At 44.7% G+C, this 16610-nt stretch overlaps 2 protein-coding genes across 5 annotated transcripts in view; one reads left to right on the top strand and one right to left on the bottom strand.

The window, feature by feature from the left end:
• The window catches only part of atxn3 (ataxin 3), a 45702-nt gene extending 43383 nt beyond the window's left edge, over nt 1-2319 (bottom strand). For 2 of the 3 annotated variants that reach the window (XM_070879488.1, XM_070879487.1), the window contains exon 1: nt 2236-2319. In XM_070879488.1, coding sequence (XP_070735589.1) covers nt 2236-2259 — 24 coding nt within the window. In that variant the 5' untranslated portion in view covers nt 2260-2319. The remainder of the gene's footprint in view (nt 1-2235) is intronic. The other variant, XM_070879486.1, reaches the window with a different exon arrangement.
• Nucleotides 2320-2342: 23 nt separating this feature from the next.
• On the top strand, nt 2343-10171 carry LOC139263421 (uncharacterized). Of its 2 annotated transcripts, none has more exons than XM_070879485.1 (3): nt 2343-2614; nt 7648-7768; nt 7899-10171. In XM_070879485.1, the coding sequence occupies exon 3, from the start codon at nt 7958-7960 to the stop codon at nt 9002-9004; it is 1047 nt and encodes a 348-aa protein (XP_070735586.1). In that variant the 5' UTR covers nt 2343-2614; nt 7648-7768; nt 7899-7957; the 3' UTR covers nt 9005-10171. The 2 variants fall into 2 exon arrangements, with proteins under 2 accessions (XP_070735586.1, XP_070735585.1); XM_070879484.1 differs by having other exon boundaries at nt 7648-7778.
• The last annotated feature ends 6439 nt before the right edge of the window (nt 10172-16610 follow it).

Genomic DNA, 16610 nt, shown 5'->3' with positions numbered 1-16610 from the left:
AATCTACATTAACGACTTGGGAGAAGAGACTGAGTGTAACTTAGCCAAGTTTGCTGACGATACAACGATGGGAGAAAAAGCAATGTGTAAGGAGGACACAAAAAAATCTGCAAAAGGACATAGATAGGCTAAGTGAATGGGCAAAAATTTGGCAGATGGAGTCTAATGTTGGAAAGTGTGAGGTCATGCACTTTCACAAAAATAAAATCAAAGAGCAAGTTATTATTTAAATGAAGATTGCAAAGTGCCACAGTACAGTGGGACCTGGGGTTACTTGTGTATGAAACACAAAAGGATGGTATGCAGGTACAGCAAGTGATCAGGAAGGCCAATTGTATCTTGGCCTTTATTGAAAAGGGGACAGAGTACAAAAGCAGGGAAATCTTGCTACAGCTATACAAGGTATTGATGAGGCCACACCTGGAATACTGCGTGCAGTTTTGGTTTCCATATTTACGAAAGGATATACTTGCTCTGGAGGCAGTTCAGAGAAGGTTCACTAGGTTGATTCCAGGCTTGAGGGGGTTGACTTATAAGGAAAAGTTGAGTAGGTTGAGCCTCTACTCCTTGGAATTCTGAAGAATGAGAGGTGATCTTATCGAAACGTATAAGATTATGAAGGGGCTTGACAAGGTGGATGCAGAGAGGATGTTTCCATTGATGAGGGAGACTAGAACTAGTGGGCATGATCTTAGAATAAGGGGCCGCGCATTTAAAACTGGGATATTGAATAAATTTAAAACAGAAATAGACAGTTTCTTAAACGATAAGGGAATAAGGGGTTATGGGGAGCGGGCAGGGAAGTGGAGCTGAGTCCATGATCAGATCAGCCATAATCTTATTGAATGGTGGAGCAGGCTCGAGGGGCTGCATGGCCTACTCCTGTTCCTATTTCTTATGCTCTTATCAAATATGGTCAGTTTTTACCAGAAGTTTACTGAATATATACACACTAAAAGAATCCAAACAACAACAACAACTGTATAATCAATGTGAAATTCACCACAATTAAGCAGAACTACGATATACTAGTGACTGCCCGTGCCATTGTACACTGCGAGTCAAGACAAAGTGCTGCCTTCAAATGAAACAGGTTCAGAGCATGGGATAATTGGACCAGGGAGCAGTTGTAATTCAGTCCACATTTTAAAGTCATACATTTAAGTTTGTCAAATTGTAATCACAACCACCATTTTACTTGAACGAGTAATAATTCTATCTATTCAATAACCTAATATGAAGGCAGCTGAACTTGCATAGTATTCCATGAATAATCATTCAAACTGGAATAAAACTGTGTAAACAGTCATATTTCCAGCAACTTTACCAACCATTATAATACAATTGTACTTTTATACAGTGCAGTAGCAGTCTTTCAGACTAAACGTCCTACTTTTCCATGTGGGGATGATCCCTGTGTGTTGTCTGAGTCATACCAGGTATAGTAATTAGAGGTGTACTCTGCAGACTGTTTTCCTATGCTTGCTTGATGATAATCATTAAAGTTGTTTGGATCAAAAACGAAAGGTCAGAAACTGTTGCAAACGGTTTATTTGACTTTTCAACGAACTGAACGGAAAGATCAATTTCAGAGGACTTACATAAACATTACTTGATAGTATTTGACACTCATCTGTTGAATAGCCGGTTCTGCGGGTCGCTACAGCTTTCTCTTAAGATACCAAAAAAAACACAAAAATACTGCGGGTGCTGGAAACCTGAAATAAAACCTGTTACATCTGTAACTATTTCCACTTCTGACAAAAGCTCATCGACCTGAAACGTTAACTGTTTCTCTCTCCACAGATGCTGCCTGACCCGCTGAGTATTGCCAGCATTTTTCTGGTTTTGTTTCCCTTTAGCGGTTGGGCTGAGATGTTAATCGCCCTCCCAAGCCCCAACACACCGACTTAAGTGCAATGACTGTATTGCGACTCAGCTCACCCACCGCACCGAGCTCTGAGCGGCCCCAGTAACCGGCGTCTAGCTTTCCACCACCGGCTGGCCCGAGGGAGGGAACAAGCCCGGGCTGTCCCTGCTTGCCCCTGCCAGCCGGTTCTGCGAAGCTCGAAAGCTTCCCGCCCGCGGCCGTTTCATCACGAACCCGCGCGGGCTGGGCGGAGAGAGAGGGAGGGGGGGGGGTGCCTTTTTCAACTGAACGGTAACGCCACAACGGGTCTTTCCTCCAGCCGCCGCCGCTGACATTTAAAAAAAATAATTTCCGCCTCAACTTACTTTCTCGTGAAATATCGCCTCCATGATGGATAATGGACCATAGTCCTGTGCGGCGTGACCCCGCCGGGTCAAGCGCCACGAACCAATCAGCGCCCGGGACACACACACACACCGCCGACCGGCCTCTCTACGTAAACAGTGCGAGCAGCTGGCAGAAGTGGTGGTGGCGGCAGGGCTGAGGCCTGTACTGGTCAAACTGCTGGAGTCTCAGTGACATTGATAAAAAAGAGTGACACAGAGTGCAACTCTTTGATGAAGACTTAAATAACACAGGCCTGGAATTTTCCTGCATTACAACAGTGACTACACTTCTAAAAGTACCTAATTAGCTTTGAAGTGCTTCGGGAGGTCTGGTGGTCGTGAAAAGCGCTATATAAATGCAAGTCTTTCTTTCCTCAATCTTATTTGCGTCAAAATCACGCTGCGTCCTACGCTGATCGTGCCGACAGAAATTTACACCCAAAGTTTCCTGCATAGCTCATTTGCTCCCTCCCGGAAAGATAGATCAGAGTATATTCTAAATAGCGAAAAGTTAGGAACTGTGGATGAGCAGAAAGATTTGGGGTCCAAATACAAAAGTCACTAAAAGCTAGTGTACAGGGTTTAAAGATAAACCCAACAACTATAGACCAGTCAATTTAACCTCAGTAGTAGGGAAGTTTTTAGAAACAATAATCAGGGATAAAATTAACAGTCACTTGGACAAGTGTGGATTAATTAAGGAAAGCCAGCACGGATTTGTTAGAGGCAAATTGAGTTTAACCAACTTGATCGGATTTTTTGGTGAGGGAAATGTGGTTGACGTGTACATGGATTTCCAAAAGGCGTTCGACAAAATGCCATATAATAGGCTTGCCAGCAAAGTTGAAACCCATGGAATAAAAGGGACAGTGGCAGCATGGATACAAAATTGGCTTAGTGACAGGAAATAGAGAGAAGTGGTGAACAGTTGTTTTTCGGACTGGAGTAAGTTATACAGTGGTGTTCCCCGGGACTACTGCTTTTCTAGATATATTTTAATGACTTGGATATGGGTGTACAGGGCACAATTTCAAAATTTGCAGATGACACAAAACTTGGAAGTATAATGAACAGTGAGGAGGATAGTGATAGATTTCAAGATGACATAGTCAAGCTGGTGGAATGGGCGCACATGTGGCAGATGAAATTTAACACAGAAAAGTGTGAAGTGATACATTTTGGTAGAAAGAATGAGGAAAGAAAATATAAACTAAAGATTACAATCCTAAAGGGGGTGCATGAACAGAGAGACCAAAGGGTATATGTGCACAAGGTGGCAGGTCAGGTTGAGAAAGCGGTTAAAAAAAGCTCATGGGATCCTGGGCTTCATGAATAGAGGTGCAGAGTACAAAAGTGTGGAAATGATAATGAACCTGTATAAAACACTGGTTCGGCCTCAACTGGAGTATTGTGTCCAATTCTGGGCACCGCACTTTAGAAAGGATGTGAAGGCCTAAAAAAGGGTGCAGAATCATAGAATAATGCAGCACAGGAGGCCATTCGGCCCATCGTGCCTCTTTGTAACGTTTTCCAATTAGTGCCACTCCCCTGCCCTTTCCCCATAGTCCAGCAATTTTTTTCCCTTCAATTATTTATTCAATTCTCTTTTGAATGCTACTATTGAATATGCTTCCACCACCCTTTCAGGCAGTGCATTCCAGATCACATCGATTTGCTTGTAAAAAAATAAAGTTTTCTCAAGTCGCCTCCGGATGTTTTGCTCACCAATCACTTTAAATCTGTGTACTCTGGTTACTGATTCTTCTCATTTACTCCATCAAAACTGTTCATGATTTTGAGCACCTCTGAACCTTTTCTGCTCCAAGGAGAACAACACCAGTTCTCTTTAGTCTCTCCACATAACTGAAGTCCCTCATCCCTGGTACTATTACGAGAATGATTCCAGGATGAGGGACTTCAGTTACGTGCATAGACTGGAGAAGCTGGGGTTATTCTCCTTAGAGCAGAGAAGATCAAAAGGAGATTTGATAGAGGTGTTCAAAATCATGAGTGGACAGAATTGATAGAGAGAAACAGTTCAAATTGACAGAAGGGTCACGAACCAGGGTACACAGATTTAAAGTGATTGGCAAAAGAACCAAAGGCGACATAAGAAAATGTTTTTTTACCCAGCGAGTGGTTAGGATCTGGAATGCAGTGCCTGAAAGGGTGGTGGAGGCAGACTCAATCTTTCGAAAGGGAGTTGGTTAAGTACCTGAAAGAAAAAAATGAGTGATAGATTTGTGTTAGACAAGGGTGTTAAGGATTATTGAACCAAGGTGGGTAAGTTAAGTCACAGATTAGCAATGATTTAATTGGATGGCGGAACAGGCTCAAGGGGTTGAATGGCTTACTCCTGTTCCTATTAAATGACAATAATGGAAAAGATGAAGAGGGATATTAGAACATTTACAATAAAAAGAAAGGAGATACTGGAGAAACCTGAGGAAGGCAAGGTCTAGATGGATTGAACCTGAGGATACTCATAGAAAAGAGGAGATAGTCGAGACAATAGTATCCACATATAAAAATTCAATAGATAAGAGAGTAGTGCCAGAAAAATGGCAGATAGCAAATGTAATTCCTATCTTCAGAAAGGGAGGTGGAACTACAGATCAATAGCTTAATGTCAATGGTGGAGTAAAGGAAGTGGGAGATGCAGAAGAAGCTAGAGTTGGAAGAATGTAGGTTACAGAGATAGGGAAGGGCAAGGCCATTTGAACACGAGGATGAGAATTTTAAAGTCAAAGTGTTGCCAATGTAGGTCACTGAACACGAGTGATGGATGAATGGGGCTTATGGAGGGTGAAATATAGGAGACCGGTTTGGAGAACATTGGAATAGGTGAGTGGAGGTAACAAAAGTATGGATGAGGATTTCAGCAGCAGGTGGGCTGAGGCAGGGCGAAGACGAGTGATGTCACGGAGGTGGAAGTAGGCGCTCTTTGTGATGGAGCAGATGTGGTGTCAGAAGCTCATCTCAGTGTTAAATAGGACGATGAGGTTGTGAACAGACTGGTTCACCTGAGACAGTGGTCAGGGAGGGGGATGGATTCAGTGGCGAGGGAACAGTGTTTGTGGTGGGGACCAAAGACAATGGCCTTGGTCTTCCCAATATTTAATTGGAGAAATTTGAGATCAATAGATTCTTATTAGATAAAGGTATCAGGGGATATGGAGGAAAGGTGGATAAAAGGAGTTGAAGTAATTCAATGATGAAAGAGGCAGTAGGAGCTTAATGATTCCCAATGTTTAATTAGAAGAAATTTTTGCTCTTCCAGGACCGGATGTCAGACAAGCAATCTGACAACACCGAGGCAGTGGAGAGGTTAAGAGTGGTGATGTGAGGTAGAGCTGGGTGTTGTAAGCGTTGAGTAATCTGCCGTTATTTTGGATGATGCTGTCGATAGTCAACCTTATTAAATTCTTTAAAGAAGTAACAGAAAGAGTAGGCAAGGGATATGCAGTGGTTGTGGCATTAATGGACTTTCAGAAGACCCTCGATAAGGTGCCACTTAAGAGGTTCATGACAAAGGTCAGAGCACGCGAAGTTAAGGGCCAAGTAACAAAATGGATTGAAAGATGACTGGAAAACAGAAAACAGAGAGTAGGAGTTAAGGGAAGTTTCTCAGATTGGCAGAAAGTGGGAAGTGGTGTCCAAGATATCTGTGCTACAACCACAGTACCGTACTTATAAATGATTTGGTCTCAGGAGATATAGTGTCATAATTTACAGATGATACTAAATTGGGGGAATAGCTAATAATGTGGTAGACAGCACCAAAATACAGGAAGACACTTGCCGCTCCTTTGCCCCTCCTGCTGCGGCTGCTCGTACTGCAATCAGTGACCTGACTTGCAGTCGTCGCCCTCCTGCACTGGTATGCTGCCGCCGCACGCTGCTCCCTCTGATGGCCCCGGCCTGCTGCTGGCCTTGCAGGCTGGGAACGGGCCAGCCTGTGCGAGCAGGCACAGCAGGAGGGGCGAAGGAGTGGCAAGTGTTTGTAGAAGGAAGTGACCGGAGGCCCAGGAGAGGGGAGGGCCCAGGGGCAGCACAAGCCAGCCCACACTGCTATATGTGTGCGCGCTAGGTCCGTGCAGTAGAGCTGGTCTCCAGTCATCTTGGGTAATCCTGCCACTGGACCAAGACCCAGCTCTGTCAAGCCCGTGTGGTGGCTGGTGTGCAACGGCCACCACACGTTACAAAAATCCATGCACAGGCATCTTCCACCCTCCAAGATGTAGTTCGGGATCTGGAATATTAGGTCTTTCATTGAAACACCTGTGAACTCATTCCTTTTTGGCATGGAAGCAGGTCATCCTCGCTTCGAGGGACCGCCTATGATGATGATGACAGGAAGACATGAAACAGACTTGCAGAGTGGGCAGATAAATGGAAAATTCAATTCAATATAGCGAAGTGTGAGGTGGTTCATTTTGACAAGAGGAAAAGGGAGGCCGCTTATTCCTTGGGAGGCAAGAAACTAAATGGGACAGAAGAGCAAAGAAATCTGGGAATAGAGATATGTAAATCATTAACAGTAGCAACGATGAGGCCCAGAAGAGTGCAACTAAAGTAGTGGGGTTCATTTCTAGAGGAATAGAATACAAAATCAGGGAGCTAATGGTAAATTTATGTAGAACGTTGGTTAGACCAGCCTTGGAGCACTGTGTGCAGTTCTCTTCTCCATGCTACACAAAGGATATTGAAGCACTGGCTAAAGTGCAGAATACATTTACATGGATGTGAGCAGAATTGAGAGGATGCAAATGTCAGGAAAGATTGAGTAGGCTGAAACTTTTTTCTCTGGAAAAGAGAAGACTAAGAGAAGACCAGATAGAGGTCTTTAACATCGTGAAGTGTTTGATAGGGTGGATGTGGAGAAACTGTTTCCAGTTGTAGATGAATCCAGAATAAGGGGGCAGAATATGATAGTCATTAAAGGTAGGTAAAGAATTTAGGAGGAATTTCTTTGTATACAGAATGATGAGAATGTGGAACTTGCTGCCATATAGAGTGGTTGAAGTAGAGAACACTGATGCTTTCAAGGAGAGGCTTGAGTGAGATAGGAATGGAGGGATATGGGGGCAGAGTGGGGAGAGATAATTAGAGTTAGAAAAGGCTGGTATGAAATCTAAATACCGGCAAAGACCAGTTTGGCCAAATAGCTTATTCTGTGCTGTAGATTCTATGTATTTCTATGTACTCTTCAGACTGCACTCTGCTAAGGGTACCTTTGTCACCCAAACCTGCAGTGCACATGCCTGAATAGCTCCCTAAACAAAGGAACTGACGAGCACAACCCCTAAACATGCTACACTAATTTGACACCCTTGCAACCTTACAGTGATCAATTGCAATCCTAACCTACATTCTCTTTTCTCTTTGCAGGATAAGTTGGCGTACAACGCCAGAGAGAGGAAGATCACTGTAGAGCAGATCTCCATTCTCAGAACCTTGACCTCCCATGAAGAGAAAGCCATTCAGCACCTGGGCTGCGACGGAAGCTGAGGTCGGCAGTGGTAAATATCTAAATTCCTGTTATCTCTGCATGGTAGCCCTTGCACCATTATGCAGACCCGACCGTTTGCCCCCTTTAAATGGAGACTGCATCCATAACCTTACGCTTTTTCCCCATACAGATCCACCAAAGCCGCAGCAGCTAACTGAGGAGGAGCAAGAGGAGAAGCTCCAGGAAGAAATGAATGAAGAGTGCCTGGGCCTCCATATTCCTGTAGACCTTCATGAGGAAGATGATGAGGCGGAAGCCAACCAGGGGTCTAGTCTTCTGTCCTCGTCTGAGAGCACACCATCATTACCTCCTCCAAGACCCTCCATCTCAACAGCAGTGTCACCTAGCTCATCTATTCCAAGCACCAGTGCAGAGACAGGCCCTCGGGGGCAGCTAGTTCGGCGGAGCCAGGTAAACTTACCGGCTAAGGCTGACAGTTCGAGGGACCAGGAAGAGTGGGAAGTTGGGGAGGATGTGGCCACTTCTCCACAGAGGCAGAGTAGAAAGCGGCCAAGGACTGAAGAATCATGGGACCCAGACCCCATGAGTTGTCGCCTTAAAAGACACGTGCTCCAGGAACATGAAAGGTACGCTGTGATAAGTGGCAACATCATGGAGGCGGTGTCTGCTTTGCGTGAACCGATGCAACAAGTTGCAGCTGCATTGGGGCATGCAGTAGATCCCCACGTTCGAGCCAGACAAGATGCAGTCGGGGCCTCCGCCTTCTTGGAAGCTCATACTGCAGCCCTGGTGGCATTAGGGGACAGATTGGAGGACACCTTGAATAATGGCTTCCAGTCTCTGACTAATGCAGTGACTCAGGGCTTCCAGGATTTGGTGGCTGCCATCAGACTAGCCATCCAGCTTAAGACTGGGGCCACAATTCCAGGACCAAGGGGAAGGGCGGTGGTTGCAGTCCAAGTGCCTGATACTGGTGACTCTCAGGGCAACAGCACTTGCCAGGTCTCTGGCCTTCACCCTCAGACCACCATGCCAGTGGAACATGGCAGGCGAGACCAGGCTACACAGGTGCCCGCTCCAGAGATGCAATCAGCAGCAGCTCCATGCCAGGAGTTAGCTGCCATGAGTCGAGAGCATGACTATTCACTCCAGCATCAGGAGCCCACCACTTCCCACCTTACTGGTCCTGAAGACAATGTCAGACGCAGCAGTAGAATAGTTGTCAGAAAGGCACGTCTAGGCACCAGGTGGGATGCGCATGTCTTGAAAGAGTAAGGTAAGAGTAAGAGTCTGATTGCATCGGGTCACTTACCATGTCCAGTTCAAAGTGCACTTACTTTGATTGTACTTACTTAGATTGTTCCTGCTTTGTACAGTGCCATAACTACATGACAGTTGACTTTGCACTGTTTCTGTTCTGAATTACTGAAGGAGGCCTATTTGTCTTTGGCCATTTCTGTATCAAGGTTCAATGAGCACTTATACAATTCTATGGAGTTGGTTTATAATCTTGTGATTAATGTCTGCAGTTTGACAGCGCGTTATTCTGTACTGAGTCACTGATGCAGGCCTGTTTGTCTTTGGATATTTCTTTATTAAGGTTCAACGTGCACTAACAGTTCTGTGGAGAATGTTTTATATCTTGCAGTTAATGTATGTCGTTTTTGCACTTATTTTTTTCTGAGTTAATGCAGTTAATGGGGAGGGCAAACAAGGCAGGGGAATACACAATGAATGGTCGGATACTGAGAAGTACAGAGGAACAGAGGGACCTTGGACTGCATGTCCACAGATCCCTGAAGGTAGCAGGACAGACAGATAAGGCGGTTGAGGCACACTTTTCTTTATCTGACAAGGCATAGAATATAAGAACAGGGAGGTTATGCTAGAACTTGACTTGCATAAGCTTCACAACTGGTGACGTCGGAGTGCTTGTTAAAGGTCACTCTTGCCTGAGAACTGTATAAAACACTAGTTAGGCCACAGCTAGAGTACTTGTGCAGTTTTGGTCACCACATTATAGGAAAGATGTCATTGCACTAGAGAGGGTACAGAAGAGATTTACTAGGATGTTGCCTGGGCTGGAGAATTTTAGCTATGAGGAAAGGTTGTTTAGGCTGGGGTTATTTTCTTTGGAACAGAGGAGGCTGAGGGGAGATTTAATTGAGTATAAAATTATGAGGGGCCTAGATGCAGTGGATAGGAAGGACCTATTTCCCTAAGCAGAAAGGTCAATAACTAGGGGGCATAGATTTAAAATAATTGGCAGAAGGAGTCGAGGGGAGTGAGGAGAATTTTTTTCACCCAGAAGGTGGTGTGGGTCTGGAACTCACTGCCTGAAAGGGTGGTAGAGGCAGAAACCCTCATCGCATTTAAAAAGTACTTGGATATGCCTGTTTGTGTTCTCTTCATTGTTGTATTAAAGTTGAATTCTCACTTTAATTCTCTGGTTCATTAATCATTGAAATCAGTCACACAGGGAATGGTCCACACAAAAACAGAAAATGCTGGAAACATTCAACAGACCAGGCAGCATCTGTGGTGAGAAACAGTTAACGTTTCAGGTCTGAGACCCTTCGTCACAATGGTCCACACAAATGGGTCAGTGTTCACTCAACTGATGAAAGTTGACATAGTGCTGTGGGGGATAAGAGGGCTAATGCATTGTTGTGCTTGTGTGGCATTGCTTTCAAATAGTCCTTTTTGTCTGAGAGCGAGGGAGAAAGTGGGCAAGCTGTGTTCTGTAGGAGGAGGCAATCCGGTGCTGAACACCTCTGTAACAAGCTGCCCTCTGATAGTCCTGGCAGCTCAAAATGGTGACACATCTGAGCGGACATTATCCATAGGCTCCCAGGATCTTTGGCTTAGGATCTTCTGGTATCATGGACTCCATGCACGTCTGTCCAGACTGAGCAACCCCCCAATAAGGTGAAATTCTGAAGTGCACACCAGGCCACAATTATTCTTACCACCCTCTATGACGTGTACTGGAGGACACCCCATGACTTGTCCAGGCATCAGATTTGACCTTTCAGAACCTCCATGATCCTATCCATCACCTAGCTGGTTGCTGCATAGGCTAATTGTGATGTTGCTGTTCTTCATCGCAGGTCACACAGAATTGTGTCATGGCATCAAGGGGTAGTGTTCCCTGAATAGCTGTGTGATGGCTGAATGCCACAGGATAAAGGCGTTATGGCAGCTTCCCGTAAGCTCTGTGTTGATATGCAGTACCTGTTGCAATGATTTATATTCAAAAGCATGACATGCAAATGTTGACTTAGGATTTCCCCATTTTAATGTTGACATAAAAATGTTGCTCCAAAGTCGTGACACAATAAATGCCCTACAGCAACTTATGCAAGCTTACTTTGACAATCCCTCAATCTCTACCACCAAGGAGGACAAGAGCAGTAAGACAGTGGGAACAAGTTTCCTTTCAAGTCTGACACCAACCCGACTTGGGCATATACCAGCATGCTTTCATTGCCACTGGGTCAAAGTCTTGAAATTCTCTATATAATAGGTTAATGGGAACACAATCAGCACAAGGATTGCAGCAATTGAACAAGACCCACCTCCACCGTTTCAGAGCAACTAAGGGTGGGCAATAAAAATGCATTCATGGCTTGCATCGCAAGAACAAAAAAGTACACACTAATCAATGTATATACATACATAAATAGATCTCCAGTGACTGTTTTATACGGATGTGTTGCCATGTAATGCATAATGTGCTTTGAGCCACTAATTTATGATGACTGAATAAGTCAAATTCTATTCTAATTATATGGTATTCTTAAATTATGAATGCGTTTAAGGGATTGAATTTTGTAACTGTTTATTTTTCTGTGAAAACTAAATCTGGTTTTGATTATTTTATTTATATTTCTTTATCTATGTATTTAAATTTTGTCCCATACCTTTTTAAAGCTGTGATATCCAGCAATATATAACAATGTTAGTGATAGATCCCTGATTAGCAGTACAGTTTAGTACTCCTAAGCTTTGGCAGTATGCAGATGGATTGGTCCTGAGATTCAGTAGCACTGGGATAGAGATCTGGGATTTTTTTCAGCAGTGGGGTGGATGTACTGTGGTTGAGCAACATGGAAGGTGGAATTGGGAGGGGGGAGGTAAAATTAATGCATCACTGCTTCATAAATAATTAAGAGTCCACTATTTGTGACTTTGCCTCCTTGGCATGGTAAATAAACTCATGGCTGCTTTGATAAAACTTAATTTTAATTTTAAATCAGCAAAATTCAGGCAGCAATTTTTGCATTTCTTGGTAAATGTTTGGAAAGGGGCAGGGTTTACAACCAACAACCTTCACAAATGGATATTCTTCCTGTCAATCACTTCCAGCAATTAACTCATCATCTGAGAGGTGGAAAAAACATTTTTTTGAATTATTTTTTTAAAAGTACCTATTTTTAGGTGTCAGCCGTGGCTCAGTGGTAGTTGTCTTGCCTCTGAGACAGAAGGTTGTGGATTGAAGTCCCACTCCAGAGACTTGAGCACAAAATCTAGGCTGACACTCCGCTGCAGTACTGAGGGAGTGCTGCACTGTTGGAGTTGCCGTCGTTCAGATAAAATGTTAAACCAAAGCACTCTCCGTTAGAACCATCTTGAAGAAGAGCAGGGGAGCTCTCCCGGTGATCTAGACAATATTTATCCTCCAACCAATATTATTAAAAAACAGATTATCTGGTCATTATCACATTGTTTGTGGACCTCGTTGTACACAAATTGGCTGTCGTATTTCCTAAATTATAAGTGACTACACTTTTAAAATACCCCATAGGCTGTAAATGGCTTCGAGACATCCTGGGGTTATGAAAGGCACTATATAAATGCAAGTTATTTTTTTATGACATCCTTAGTACAGGCAACTCTCGATTATCCGTACAAGGATCCAACGGAAAACCGTTGTAACGGGATTTTAAATTCTGTTGCTGACAAGTGAAAAAACAGCCCCAAATAATTTGGAAAAATCTCCTTCCAAACACTGTGCTCATTTGTATTTGCTCATTCGCTCTCTCACACATTCTCTCACTCACCATAAAAATCACCCTCCTCTGCCCTTGCTTTGCTGGTGTGTGTGTGCGCGCTGCTGCAGCCGCTGTCTCTCGCGACCGCCGCTGACGTTGGAAACGGGCAGTACCGGCACCGGGTTCCAGGCACAGAACCTGTACATGCATGCTGGTAATGTCCATCTTTTGTTACTGTTTGTATTGATTCATTAAAGTTTTAACTTATAAATGTAAACTCGCCCTAACGATTGTATTTATTCATTAAAGTTTTAACTTTAAAATGTAGACTCACCCTAATGGAAAAATCGTTTACCCGGAATAGCCCAATCCCCGAGGGACCCGGATAATCGAGAGTTGCCTGTAGTTCTATTGGCAGTTTTCTCGCCACTTTCTCGTTTTTGATTCTCATGTACCTTTTTGTGTTTTTGCTTCAACAAAGTGTGACAAAGTACGAGATTACAGGAAGTAAATGTGACAAACAGCAAATGTGTGTTAGTCACAACTTTTATTATATAAACTAAGACTAGAGCACATTTACTGTACTTCATGTTAACTCTGTCACTCCAATTTTTGCAAAAGCAGTCATTTGACACAGGAGTTAGTATGTCTGTAAAGTGAGTGGACTTAGAAAATCAGTTTTAAAAAAAGGATGCGTTAGTTTGCAACACCAAAGGCTCTGATTGGGTCCCCTTGATCACAAGACCTGATTGGTCCCCTTGGAAGAAAATACGCAGCCAGCAGTTTCTCTGGATTGTGTAATTAGAACTACCCTGTCAGTGACTTTGCAAAGTGTAATTTGAGTCATTCAGACTGCCGACTCCAGGCAGAAAGAGCTCACTTGGGACAGGGCTCACTCTCATGGGTTAAGACCTTATCCCACCACCCAAACAATTTCCTGCCCCCATCCCCGACCCCCCCTGCCCAAGTTTCTGACCTTCTCTCCCACCCAAGTTCAGACATTCTCCCCCCGCCCAAATACCTGACCTCCTGCCCCACCACCCAAGTTCCTATCCTTCTCCCCCTGCCCAAGTTCCTGATCTTCTTTCCCCACCGAGTTCCTATCCTTCTCCCCCTGCCCAAGTTCCTGATCTTCTTTCCCCACCGAGATCCTGTCCTTCTCCCCCTGCCCAAGTAGCCCCCCCCCACCACCCCAACCCTACGAATTCATGACTTTCTCCCCCCAATAATTCCCTGACCTTAGATTCTACCCCCCACACCCCTGTAGATGGGGCATTGTGTGTGGGTCACAGATTGTTAACAAGTTTATTGGGTATGTGAATAGCGACAGTGTTGTGACTTCCAGATTCTGTCCAGTCCAATGATGTCACTTGCCACACATGTACTGAGCTTTCCGAGAAATGAACCCGGTGTAGAGGGAGAATGTAGTGCGGGTGTAAAGGGGGTGGGGTTGGAAGAAATGTGATCGATCTTACCATCTGGATCACATCTCGCTCTGAACCCCCCCCCCTTTAGACCTGGATCACTTCTTCCTCCATCCCCACTGTTCTGTGCTCTTTACCTCCCCCCCCGCCACACGAGTTCCTTACCTCCTCTCAGAGTTCCCTCCGATCTCCTCTCTGCCCCTCTCTTTCCCTAGTCTCTCACTTGCCCCCCCCCTCCCCGCGTCCCACACTCTCTCCGATTTCCTCTCTCTCAGAAGGCCGCACAAATGTTTGTGTAGATAATCACAGTGATATTCTAGGTAAAAGTCCTGGAGGCTACTTTAGTATAGTATAGTCATTGATTTTCGATAGATAACCCAAAAGTCCCAGCATCAGGTTCAGACTCGAGCTCCAAGCTCGGCAACACGGTTCGACCCTACGACCAGCTTCCACATATATCGTACTGCGTATGCATGACTGGATCGAGTGAGCATGCGCAAAAAGGGATGGAGTCTATGGCATACGCGCAGGACAAAAATGTTCATGAACATAATCACTCCGCTAAAAAGAACAGTAATTAAACTGATTCATCCGGTGGTTATTTAAAAGACTTGTGCCTGTAAGAGGAAATATTATTCTGCTGCTAAGGTGTAGCTACGTGCTGCATTGCATGGTATAATATAGGGCTCAATTTTCCCCGGTCATTTGTGCTTTTTTTTGGGCGTATTGATTTTTTTCCAAGTTTCCCCCTGTGATCTGCACTGGTGTAACTGACTTAATTACAATTTTTCTAGGCCAGTTTTTTAAAAAAAACGTTTTTAACAGGGTGTTCCCTCATGTCTGTGCCGGTTTTTTCAATTTTTCGCACCCCGAAAAACCTTCTGGGCACTTAAGAAAACCAGTGCATGTTGAGAAATCGGAATGAAAGACGCCATTTTTTTAAATCTAAGATTTTGGAGGGAGTCAAGAACACTAAAAATCAATAATAAAGTTCAACTTTTTTTTAACCTGTCAACATAGTAAATGTAAATTTGCTGGATTTCAGAAGTTCTCTTTTTTACTCACACACATCACCACCGAACGTCTTGAAGCAGGGCTGGAGGGTTGTAGCTTTGGCTGGCAGAATCGGCCCTGCGCCCGGACACAGCGGCTCGGTGGGGAGGGGCTTGGCTAGAAAACAAGCTGCGGGGTGAGGGAAAGAGAGAGCGAGGTGCTGAGCGGAAGGCTTTGAGCCCGGGGAGCGAGGTGCCGATCGGAAGGCTTCTGAAGACTACAATTAGTTAAGGATGGGGTGGGGGGGGAAAGAGAGGAGAAGTCACAAGACTGCAATTAGATAAGGGCAGGGGGGGAAGGGAGAAGTCACAAGACCATTGGTATGGTCCATCCTTAGGGAGACAGAACTGTGAACCTGAACAGCCTGCTTTCCTGCCGTTTTGAACTTCTTTCAAAGGTTAAATTTAAGTATGGCAGCAATACTGACAATACCATACCTTGTGCATCATGGTGCTACGTAGGAGACAATTGATTCAACGTCATTGCATCAGGAACATCAGAGCCCATGGGGTGCTGGGCAGGAGGCCTTACCCACCTCGGGTATATCAAAACAGGTGTTCATACCTCCACCTGAGTGATGCAGACTGTCAGAAAGCTGCGTTTCCACAAAGAAGTTGTAACTGAGATCTGCGAGTTGGTCAAAGCAGACCTGCAACCTAGAAGCATCAGGAGGACTGCTTTGTTAGTTGAAGTGAAGGTTACAGCTGCACTTTCATTCTATGCCTCCGCCTTGTTTCAAGCTACAACTGGGGATATGTGCGCCATCTCTCAACATGAACACATGTCTGCATTTGCCAGGTGACGGCTGCACTTTATGCGCGGAGGAAACATAGAAAATATGTGCAGAAGTAGGCCATTTGGCCCTTTGAGCCTGCACCACCATCCAATGAGTTCATGGCTGAACATGCAACTTCAGTACCCCATTCCTGCTTTCTCGCCATACCCCTTGACCCCCTAGTAGTAAGGACTACATCTAACTCCTTTTTGAATATATTTAGTGAATTGGCCTCAACAACTTTCTGTATGACTTCATAAAGTTCCCCATGATCGCCCAAGCAATCCATGACAGGGCTGTGGGCTTCTTCAGGATTGCTGGCTTCCCAAAGGTACAGGGCTGCATTGATTGTACCCACATTGCCTTGCCAGCACCTTTGGAGGATTCTGAGATGTACAGGAACAGAAAAGGCTTCCACTCCATTAATGTACAGCTCATGTGTGACGACATGCATCATATGTCAGTCGATGTAAGATACGCTGGGAGCACCCATGATGCGTTCATCCTAGCGTTATATCTGCCATGTTTCAGCAGCAGCAGCCAGAAGGGCAGAGCTGGCTACTGGGACATAAAGGATACAGCCTCGCCACCTGGCTCATGATACCCCTACGCGTAATCCAGACGGAAGCTGACCA

Source organism: Pristiophorus japonicus, chromosome 4 (assembly GCF_044704955.1).
Source record: "Pristiophorus japonicus isolate sPriJap1 chromosome 4, sPriJap1.hap1, whole genome shotgun sequence".
In the NCBI taxonomy this organism is placed as follows: domain Eukaryota; kingdom Metazoa; phylum Chordata; class Chondrichthyes; family Pristiophoridae; genus Pristiophorus; species Pristiophorus japonicus.
This window is presented reverse-complemented; position numbering and strand designations above follow the sequence as displayed.

Bases quoted from the DNA above. Each gene is read 5' to 3' on its own strand.
- LOC139263421 (XM_070879484.1), top strand. From the start codon at position 7,724: ATGAAGAGAAAGCCATTCAGCACCTGGGCTGCGACGGAAGCTGAGGTC. The intron at 7,779-7,898 runs GTAAATATCTAA...TTCCCCATACAG, and splicing joins GGAAGCTGAGGTCGGCAGTG to ATCCACCAAAGCCGCAGCAG.